The sequence below is a fragment of the Cebus imitator genome, unplaced genomic scaffold (genome assembly GCF_001604975.1).
Source record: "Cebus imitator isolate Cc_AM_T3 unplaced genomic scaffold, Cebus_imitator-1.0 Scaffold96, whole genome shotgun sequence".
Taxonomy (NCBI): Eukaryota; Metazoa; Chordata; class Mammalia; order Primates; family Cebidae; genus Cebus; species Cebus imitator.
The window spans coordinates 3,945,050-3,956,649 of NW_016107411.1; the positions used below are offsets into that span (position 1 = coordinate 3,945,050).

Sequence of the window (11,600 nt, forward strand, 5' to 3'; positions counted from 1 at the left end):
AGACGGGGTTTCACCATGTTGACCAGGACGGTCTCGATCTCTTGACCTCGTGATCCACCCGCCTCGGCCTCCCAAAGTGCTGGGATTACAGGCTTGAGCCACCGCGCCCGGCCGGGAATTTTCTTATCTGTATAACATGGGCAATAAATGTATCTATTTTATGGAAAGATTATGAGAGTTAAGTGAGATATCTCTTATAGAGTTGCTTATCTTAGTGCCTGGCCCATAGTAAGTATTCAATAAATTTTATTATTAGTTTTAAGTCATCAGCGGGTTTCAACAGAATCTTGGAGGTGGTAGATAATGTTATGTGATGAGGGTAAATGGTAGTGTTATAAGTAACTGTTTCACACTTTAATATGTAGTTCATACTTAACTATATTTACCTGTTTCCAGCTGGAGAATTTTATATGTATTTAGGTTATTGATAACTTTTTTATAGTAATCATGGGAAGTGGCAATATAGAACAGGGATGAGAAGCCTAGATTTTGGAGTCAGATTTGATTTCAAACCTAGTTTTCCTGCTTATTATCTGTGGGGCTTGGGCAAGTTATTTTTCTTCTTCTCAGTTTCCTCATTTGTAAACTGGTAATCACAATACCTATAGCCCTCAAAATGGCTCTGAATACGTTCACCCCTGTGCCCGTCCCCCCAGGGTTAAATAGAATGTACATCTTGAACTTTCATCCTAATTCTTAGCAGTGTTGAAGATAGTTGGGCATCCTCTCCTTTAATTTTTAAAAATTTTTTGTTTTTTAAATTATTATTTTTTGAGATGAAGCCTCGCTCTGTTGCCAGGCTGGCGTTCAGTGGCATCACTGCAACGTCTGCCTCCCAGTTCAAGCGATTCTCCTGCCTCAGCCTACCAAGTAGCTGGGACTATAGGTACACACCACCATGCCTGGCTAATATTTTGTATATTAGTAGAGATGGGGTTTCACCATGTTGGCCAGGATGGTCTCAATCTCCTGACCTCATGATCTGCCCATCTTGGCCTCCCAAAGTGCTGGGATTACAGGCATGAGTCACTGTGCCCGGCTATTATTTTTGAGACAGGGTCTCACTTTCTCACCCAGGCTGGAGTGTAGTGGCACGATCTGGGTTCACTGCAACCTGTGCTTCCTGGGTTCAAATGATTCTCCTGCCTCAGCCTCCTGAATAGCTGGGATTACAGGCATGGACCACCATGCCTGGCTAATTTTTGTATTTTTAGTAGAGACAGGGTTTGCCATGTTGGCCAGGCTGGTCTCAAACCCCTGATCTCAGGTGATCCACCCACCTCAGCCTCCCAAACTGTTAGGATTACAGGTGTGAGCCACTGCACCCTGCCTATTTTTTAAATGAAAATTTTCATTATGAAGCATCTCACTCATACAGAAGGATAAAAAAAACCCTATATATACACACTTTCAGTAATAAGAAAGTGCACATCTATGTAACTGCCACCCAGATTAGAGAAAAAGAACATTACTAAGACTTCAGAAGCCTGTGTGGTCCTCTTGAATCAGGTCCTTTTCCCTTCCTTATCCTGACTTTTGTAGTAACCATTCCCTGCTTTTCTGCATGGCTTTACCATCTACGTATACAATTCAACAATGTGTTACTTGGTTGCCTGTTTTTGAGCTTTATGCATGGAATACTTTGAGTTTCGTGTATTATTTTGTAGTATTATGAAATCGTACAGCAGATAGTCTCCAACTTAACTTGCCACGTTCAACATTTGTGAAATTCTTTCATGTTGTTGTGTGTACCTCTCTGGTTTATTTAGTTTCCCTGTTATATAGTATTTATTTTGTTATTTGTTTATACTATAGTTTATTCTAATATTGATTGTTTCCAACTTTTTTATTATGAACAATGCTGCTATGAATATTCTTGACCTTCGCTACTGGTACACATTTGCAAGAGTTTCTCCAAGGTATACGCCCAAGAGGCAGAATTACTGGATCATAGAGTGCGTATACACTTGACTTTGGCTGTTAGTGCCAAACACTGTCTCTCTGTGGTTTCTAGTATACAGCACTCTCCTGGTTACTTCTTTGCTAGCTTACCTTTCTCTATCAGCACTTAAATATCAAAGTCCCTCAATCCTTGGTCACAGAGCCCCTTCTTTTCTTACTCTGTTCTCTGCCAAGGAGGTCTCATTAATTTTCTGGGGTCAAAGCTCACTTTTAAGAACTATACATTCCATATGTCCAAGTGTCCATTTAACACCTCTACTTGAGTGTCTTTTTATTTATTTATTTATATTTTTAATGAAAAAGAGTTTTTTTGGGACAGGGTCTTACCCTGTTGCCTAGGCTGGAGTGCAGTGGTGCAGTCATGGCTCACTGCAGCCTTGAACTCTTGGGCTCAAGTGATCCTCCCATCTCAGCCTCCTGAGTAGTTGGGAATGTGGGCGTGAATCACTGCACCTGGCTAACTTTTTAAATTTTTTGTAGAGATGAGGTCTCACTGTGTTACCCAGGCTAGTCTTGAACTCCTGGCCTCAAATGATCCTTCCACCTCAGTCTCCCAAAGTGCTGGGATTACAAGTGAGAGCCACTGCTCCCCGCCTGCTTAAGTGTCTTAAAGACACTTTAGATTTGAAATGTCTAAATCCAAATTCATGACTTTTACCATCCCCTATCCCCACCCAACCCAGTCTTCTAGTTTTGCATATCTCAGTGGATGGTGCTATCGTCAATCCTATTAGCCAAGCCAGAAATTTATGGATCATCGTTGACACCCCTGATTCCTTCCTCATATTCTATCACTATGTTTTATCTGATTTACTTCCTAAGTATCTCTTTCAACTTCCACCAGTCTAGCTGAAGTACTGTTCTCTTGCCTAGAATATTAGCCTTCAGCTAATTTCTCTGCATCCAGTTTTGGCCATCTCCTGCCTATTCTTCCAACTATAGTTAAAAGGATAAAAGCAAAATAAAACAAAAACAGTCTTCTGTTTCAACATTTTTTTTTTTTAATCCTGAGAGCTTCCCAATGCTCTTAGGGTAAAGACGAGGTCTTCAGGGAGTTGGCCCCCCGACCTCACCAGCCGTATCTGTTGCCTACCTCCCCCACTGCTGTAGTTCAAGTCTAGGCCTCTCCTTTTAGCTTCTCAAGCATTTTCTTCCTTCAACCCTCCCTCTACCCTTTGCATAGGTTTTTCTGTTTATCTAGAATACTCCCTTCTTCTCTGCACCTCAAATTTCATTTCTGTTCATTCATTAGATACCAGTTCAACTATTCCTTCCACAGAGAAGCCTTTCTTTACCTCCAGACCAGGTCAGGGATTCTTTCTTTCTTTTTTTTTTCGAGACAGGGTCTCCCTTTGTTGCCCAGGCCAGAGTGTGCAGTGTCGTGTTCCTGGCTCACTGCAGCGCCAACCTCCTGGGCTCAAGTGATTCTCGTACCTCAGCTTCCCAAGTAGCTGGGACTGTAGGCATGTAACACCACACCTGGCTAATTTTTATTTTTAATTTTAGTTTTTGATAGAGATGGGATTTTGCTATGTTGCCCAGGCTGGTTTTGAACTCCTGGGCTCCATCAATCTGCCTGCCTCAGCCTCTCAAAGTGTTGGGATTACAGCATATTACGTTATATATGCCCATGACAACCTGGGCTTTTCTTCATGACAGCTGTCATTGCATCTATTTAAACATTTTGGTAAATATTTGGTTAATTACTATCTCCATCAGTAGATTATAAATCTATTAATAGGTCTCAATAAGTATTAGTTGAATCAATGGTGTTGAATGAATGTATATAAATATATAAATATCTGGGACATATCCCAGCGTCTGGCAGTAGTACACAATAAATGGCAGCTATTACTATTAGAAACCCTTGTGTCTTACTAAATCTTTTAGGGCCCTGCTCAGTGTGCTCTTGGCTTTTTGCACTTCTTTCTGAACGTCTTTCTGAGGACTTTTCCCTGGCATCTTTCCTCATTCTAGTAAAATGAAGACAGTGGTGGTCATTCCTTGTTCATTCAGTGCACATTCAGAAACTTGCTAAGTATTTACAATACATTCTAATTAAATTCTCACAGTTCTGTGAGGTAGGTATTCTATCTCCTTTTTATAGTTGAGGAAGCTGAGGTGCAGAGAGATTAAGAAACTTGCCCAAGGTCACTGAGTTAGTAAGGGCTGGAGCTGGAATTTAAATTTGTCCGCTTCATTCCAAAGCCCAGTCTCTTAACCATAATGCTGTGGAGTCCAAGACAGACTGCTATGATCAGCTCAGTGAGAATGGTGCATGAATACGTGTCCTCAATCATAAGTACTATTGTAGTCCAGAGAGAGGGGAAGAGAGAAGTTAGTCATTGGGCGAGGCAAATGGAGCGTGTACAGTGAGCACTGGGACTTGTCCACTTGGTAGACGTGTTGTCAATGGAGAAGAGTGGGTGGAAGCATTCCAGGCAGGTGAATTCCCTCACTTCTGGGGGAGAAGAGAGGTCATGTGGGAGAGAAGATCGAGTCTATGAAAGGAGATTTTAGAAATCACGGAACTTCCCTTATTTGGTGTCTTCTAGATAGTTTTGTGCCAGAATAATATCCGTAATCAGGCCCATATGAACAGAGTGGTCACCCACGAGCTCATTCATGCATTTGATCATTGTCGTGCCCATGTCGACTGGTTCACCAACCTTAGACACTTGGCGTGCTCAGAGGTGAGTTTTATTATATGAGTTTTATTGCATTTTCCCCCAGAACCTTCTATGCGTGAATATTTCATTCAAGTGTAATTTATTTAAGTGTATTCCTCTACCTTAGTCTTGAATTTCTGTTTTTAACTATCGTTGAATATAATTTTTGATATACAGCTAGAGGGATTTAAAGTATATTTTTAGAATCCACTTAACTATATTATTTAAGTCCTAATAATAGTGATGACTGACTTTAATAAGCTATTAATTTTTTCCTATTGAATATGTTTTATAATATGAAAAAATAATAATTAACATTTACTGAGGGCTATGCTCCAAATACTGTTCTGTTTGCATAGATTCTTATTCAATCTTCACAATAACCCACTTAGATAGATATTATACTATTATTGTCCCTGCTTTATGTAAGTGGAAAGTGAGAGAGTTGTTTAGATTCCAAAGTTAGTAAGTGGCAGAAGCAAGATTATAACCAGTGTTTTTAACTGGCTTGCCTGGCTGCCTTCCATAGAGCTCCTTGCTTGCCCTAGAGCAAAACATGCTCATCTCCAAAATACAACATAAAAAGGTATTTATTACTAAGCACGTTGAATTGCTCTCAGAATATGGTCCTAGAGAGAGCATATTCTGCATATACATATACTTGCATGTCATTAATTGAAGAGTTAATTAAAATAATCTAAATCTCAAGCATATACTTTATAACTTAGATTATTTTCCCTTTCTCTTGAAATTAATACGTAGCCCCCCTGCTTCTAATTATAATTCCAATTATTTGGAGAATAGACTGAAACTTGAGTTTTTAAATAGGTCTCTCTCTTGAGTGCTGTGAGAATTAATGCCTTTTAGCTAAAGTGTGTTAAGTACTTTGAGCTCCTCAGAGGAATGAGGCCATAATATTGTAGAAGGAACAAGAAGTGGGCCATTCTCTTTGTGATGAATTAGCAAAAAATGTGGTCAGGCTGCCTGTAGAATCTATGCGGGTAGTTCTAAGACTTTTTCATCCATCGAAGTATAGTAAATCTGAAAATGTGTGCTAATTTCCGGCTGTCATGCTCATAGCGTGATCAGTTTGGATTGTTCTTGATTCTGTGTGTTTTGTGTTGCTTCATTTTTCACAGGACAATCAAGTCCCTAGAGGAAGGTCATGAACTTATACCAGTTTGAGGGAAGTTCCAAGAGAGGTTGGGGCTAGGGTTGGCAGGGTCATATGCTCAAAGTGTCTCAGATATTAATGCATTCAATTTTAAGCTTATGCTGAAACTGTTTATTTCAAGATGCATTCTTGAAGTACTTTTGGTAATTTCTACAAGTATTTATATCTTGTTGAGTGTGTGTATTTTAACTCTGAGGTCTAGCTCTCTGACTTTTGGTCCCAAAAGAAATTAGTTCTGTCAGTAAAGCTACAGCATGAAATTTAGAAAATTTCCTTTGGTAGGTCATTGAACTTTTCCCCATCTCTACAGCATATTTGGCATTGTCTAGCATAGCTCATAGATATCTGTTCTTGTCAATAGAGTTTAAAAAGTTCTTTAAGAAAAAGTCTTACAAATACTCTTTTCTCAGACAAAGATGCAAATTTTATATTCTCTTCTAATTTTAAAACATAGGTTGATGTCATAAAGATATATAGAACATGAGTGTTTATTTTCTTTTTGTTTGTCTTCTGTTTGATAGGTTCGAGCTGCTAACCTTAGTGGAGACTGCTCACTTGTAAATGAAATATTCAGGTTCCATTTTGGATTAAAACAACACCACCAGGTAAAAACTAACATGAAATCACCTACTCTCCAGAGTGTTACGAGTGGAAATAATGAATAAAGGAATGAGAAGTACATTCAGTATTTGAAATTTGAAAGAACTCCCTATATGAAAAGAATACAAAGTATGTACCATTTAAACAAAGTAGATGGAATTTAGTTCTACTTTATAATTATGGGCAAGCTATGTGAGTCAATGAGTGTGTGAGAGATTTTAATAATGAAAGGGGCTGAGATCTTGTACCTGGGATACTTTTTTTTTGGGACGGAGTTTCGCTCTTGTTACCCAGGCTGGAGTGCAATGGCGCGATCTCGGCTCACCGCAACCTCCGCCTCCTGGGTTCAGGCAATTCTCCTGCCTCAGCCTCCTGAGTAGCTGGGATTACAGGCACGCGCCACCATGCCCAGCTAATTTTTTGTATTTTTAGTAGAGACGGGGTTTCACCGTGTTGACCAGGATGGTCTTGATCTCTTGACCTCGTGATCCACCCGCCTCGGCCTCCCAAAGTGCTGGGATTACAGGCTTGAACCACCGCGCCCGGCCCACCTGGGATACTTTTGATGGGGGTGGATAAAGAATGGAATTGAAATCACAGCCTGTCTTACTGTTATGCTAGCAATTCTTGACTTCTGTTTCTGGAGACAAAAAGTGTAATCCCTTTCAGAACAGAGAGTGTGTTGTTGCACAGGTTATGGCTATGTCTCAGTGCACCTGTAAAGGCTATATAATGTGACCAAAAACCTTTGGCTTGGTGCAGACTTGACTATGATGAGCTTAGCTGAGAAGGGTTTGTGTACGCAGAACAAAAACAAAAAGCAAAAGAGGTAGCTATAAGGCAAGATTATCCTGCTAGAAAGGCTTGGAGATCTGTATTAGATGGATGTGGGAGAGGAAGTATAGAACTTAATGGATTGATACTGAATGTGAGCTGTTCTGCCTAATGTCCACACTTACGAGAAAGGCTGGTCAGTGATTTTCTACAGTAAGAGCCTGCTGAACTGGTTTGTGAAGTATGTGAGCATCAGGATATCAGTTCCAACTAGATGAAAAAAGATAGGCTTGGAACGACAGGAAAGCCCTTGGTTTTTTGGAAAAGAGAGTAACTCAACTCTGGTGTGGAGGGTGGAAAGTCACAGTGAGCTACTCAGAGAAATTGTGAACTTAGTGAGTGGGAGCGAGAAGAAAAGCCTGCTGCCTGCAAAGGGTGATTACTCTGGACAGTGAGGCATTCAGCCTGTGCCGGGTCAGCTTAGTGATATGCCACTGACTTGTCTTGTGCTGCATGTTTTCTGTGCCCTTGAGTTCCTGCTTCTCTGGTGAATTCTGTGTTCTGGCTCTCAGTGGAGAGGGTGGAAGTGGGGTACACATCAGCACGCCCCTAGAGAAGAGGTAATGTGGTTAAAGCATGTGCTGGCATAGCTCATGGATATCTGCTCTTGTCAATAGAGTTTGAAATTTTTTTTTTTTTTGAGATGGAGTCTCTCTGTTGCCCAGGCTGGAGTGCAATGCTGCCATCTCAGCTCATTGCAACCTTCGCCTCCTGGGTTCAAACGGTTCTTCTGCCTCAACCTCTCGAGTAGATGAGATTACAGGCCTGTGCCACCCTGCCCGGCTAATATTGTATTTTTTTAAGTAGAGATGGAGTTTCTCCGTATTGGCCAGGCTGGTCTTGAACTTCTGACCTCAGGTGATCTGCCTGCCTTGGCCTCCCAAAGTGCTGGGATTACAGGCATGAGCCACTGTGCCTGGCGAAAAATTCCTTTAAAAAAAAAGTTGTATGTATACTGTATTTGCAAAAAAAATGCTAATTTTATGATATTTTCCAATTTTTAAAAAATCGGTTGATATAATAAATAGAGCATGAATTTTTTTTTCAGTCACTTATCTTTGTGATGGGTTTGAGATGCACACAGTCTTTGAAAGAGAAGCGTTCCTCTTTTTACCATTAGGTAGCAGCAGCAGCAAACAGATATAGCAACTGAACAGAAAATATGTGGAGGTAGTAGGAATGTGGCTGAGGAGAAGGTCTTAGAGAATGGAGTTCCTGCCTTTGTATAGCATGTACCCAGAGAATAGAAACAGCAAGTATGGCTGCCAGTTGTAAAATTGCACAGTCATACCTTTATTTTAACAGAAATTTATTATATCTGAAAAGAGGTAAATCTGTGATCTACACTTGTGTTTCCTAACCCTGTGGCTTCAGAAGACAAATTTTTGGTATCTTTTATTTTTGAAGGGGAGAAATTTCCTCTCTTTCTAACAACTGTTGTTTTGGCTTCAAATGGTTCTTCCTTTTCTTGTTCCATTATGCCTGGGGTGTATTTTTTTTTTTTTTTTTTTTTAAATCAGTGTTTAGTAAAATTTAGTTTGAGAAACACTGTATTCCAACGTGAGTGATTATCTCCAGCTTGAGCACACTGACCAGGCCAAAGAAAAACTGGGAAGATGCAGAGAAAATAGATGATTGTCAGGATGCACAGCCATCCAAATCAGTGTTTGATTGCTTTTAGGAAAAGGTCAAATGCCATTCTTCTTAGTTTTATTTTGGGCCTGGGGAGAAATAAATGGATTAAAAACTCTCCAGGAATTGGAATGGCAGGGCCTTATATTTATTAAATATTTAAATTAGAGTATTGAGAAATTCTAGTCTATTACTATGAAACATTAGGTAAATTATTATTTTAGAAATAGAACTTTATTTTTTATTTTTTTAAAAAAGAGACAGGGTTTCACCATGTTGGCCAGGCTGGTCTTGAACTCCTGACCTCAGGTAATCCACCCGCCTTGGCCTCCGAAAGTGCTGGAATTACAGGCATGAGCCATTGCACCTGGCAGAAACAGAACTTTAATATCTGTGTAAAGAACAATCAGGAAAAAAAGTTGTTTAATTTCCCAGCCCCCCAAAAAATAAAGGTACTTTCCAGGTTTGGTTGGATATGTGTATGGTTTCCTGTTGCCTCCAGAGAAGACTGCCCTTCTCAAAGGAAAAGTTATCTAGCATTGGTCAACTGAAAAGAAAGAGAGGTACAGAAGTGAAGTATATTTTAAATTTATTTATCAAAAATGTCAATCAGAACCTTCTAGACCTTTTGGCGATTTTGCAAACTAAGAGATACTGTTTGGCAGACGCTACCTAGAATTTCTGAGAATGACATCTGCTTACATTAGTGGGAAAGATGAGAAAATAGAGAAGGTCTTACTTGTGCCTAAATAATTTTAGATTGAGCTAAAAATTCTCCTTAAGAGTTATGTATCTTTGTTCAACTTGTTTTCTTCTTTGGAATGACAGAAATTAGTAAAATAATGAGAGGAAATTAATTTTATCAGACATTAAATAAAATGTATTAGTTCATGATTAAATGTTTATATAAAATTAAAGCCTCATACTTTTCTTTCCTTTTAGACTTGTGTGCGAGACAGAGCTACTCTTTCTATCCTGGCTGTTAGGAATATCAGCAAAGAAGTAGCTAAAAACGCTGTTGATGAAGTTTTTGAATCTTGTTTCAATGACTATGAACCTTTTGGAAGGATCCCACATAACAAGACTTATGCAAGATATGCTCATAGAGACTTTCAAAACCGTGATCGGTATTATTCAAATATATGAGCACAATGACATTTTATAAATACAGAACTTACATCATCATGAAGAAAAATAAATTTGGTTCTCAAGTGAACAAGCATAAAATATAAACAATTCATTCAATCCAGATAAAACAGAGAAGACTGTGATTCTAGCATATCATCAGAAAAAGTAACTATGGCAAAAAGTGAAATTGCTTTAAACTCCAAGGCAAAAATTTTGTCTTTATAGCTAACCAGTTAGTAAATAAATAAATTACATTTTTGTATTTTAGTGATTCGTTTTTATTACATGTGATTATTTTAAAATTTGATTATGAAACCTGTGAAGTGTGCTCTTCCATGATGTTGATAGGTGACCACTGTTGGTGTTTATGTTAAATGTAAAGAAATGTATACTGATCTCATTGTAGGACAGTTATTGTTATGATGAAAGTTGGAAATAATTCATTCAGTGTCAATGCCATCCTTTCGCTATTCTTCTTTTATGATAGATGTGGGATCTACGTGGCTTAATTTTCTGAGGACAGTCCTGGTTAGATATTTTTTTTCTTTTTAATAAAGGTGGTGCTCGAATTTTAGCTCCAGATCGACTGCAAGAACAAACCTGCAATACCAAGACGACTCACAGACCCTCTGAAGGAGGCAGACTGCTCCTGCAGTAACCAGGAGCACCCCAAATACTGTGAGTGCCCCACTGCAGAAGTGGGAAAGGGAGACCCTCCTTTCTTGAACACACACTGCCACTGGAAAAACTGAAGGTCCGTTTGTGGGAGAAATTTCTGACGTTACCTGGAGCTGAGTCAATTTAGAGAGCTGAGTGAAATACAGGGGTAGAGGAAGCAGCAGAAAGGCCCTGGGAGCTTATTGGGTCCCCAAGCAGCCCATTCCTGCATGGCACCACAGGGATCCATTGTGAGGGCAGCCAGAGGAGCAGGGGTAAAACTCCACAGGGAGGAGGAAATCTCTAGCTGAACTTTTTAACAATTTGAATGGAGTGAGAAGCCTCCTGGCCAGAACTCAGGGGAGGTGCAAATCCGGTGTGCAGAATCCACAGGTGGGGAAGAACCAAACCCTTTTCTTTCACAATTGGGTGGTGGGTAGCCTGGGGCAAGTTTTCAAGCCTGACTCGCCCACCCTCTGCAAACTGACTTGGGGCTGGTGTGGGTTGGGGGGCATGGTGGGAATGAGACTGGCCCTTCGGTTTGCATGGGAGCTGAGTGAGACCTGTGACTGCCAGGTTTGCCCCATTTCCCTGACAACCTGCATGACTCAGCAGAGATAGCCATAATCCTCCTAGATATACAACTCTAGTGACCTGGGCATCTTACCCCCAGCCCCCACAACAGTCTCAGCAGGACCCGCCCAAGGAGAGTCTGAGCAGAGACACACCTAGCCCTGCCCCCACCTGAGGCTTCTTCCCTACCCACCCTGGTACCTGAACACAAAGGACATGTAATCTTGGGAGTTCTAGAGCCCTGCCCACCACAACTTCTTCACACTTCCACAATTGATGCTGTCTGGAAAGCACCACCTTCTGGCAGGAGGCCAACCAGCACAAAAATAGAGCATTAAACCACCAAAGCCAAGAACCCTCATGGAATCTGT

General features: G+C 40.3%; 1 protein-coding gene across 5 annotated transcripts in view; it reads left to right on the top strand.

Moving 5' to 3' along the window:
- The window catches only part of ATP23 (ATP23 metallopeptidase and ATP synthase assembly factor homolog), a 17,169-nt gene extending 6,727 nt beyond the window's left edge, over positions 1-10,442 (top strand). For all 5 annotated transcript variants that reach the window (XM_017536270.2, XM_017536273.2, XM_017536275.2 and 2 more), the window contains 3 exons: positions 4,518-4,655; positions 6,327-6,410; positions 9,814-10,442. In XM_017536270.2, the coding sequence (XP_017391759.1) occupies positions 4,518-4,655; positions 6,327-6,410; positions 9,814-10,017 (426 nt within the window). In that variant the 3' untranslated portion in view covers positions 10,018-10,442. The remainder of the gene's footprint in view (positions 1-4,517; positions 4,656-6,326; positions 6,411-9,813) is intronic.
- Positions 10,443-11,600: the final 1,158 nt, after the last annotated feature.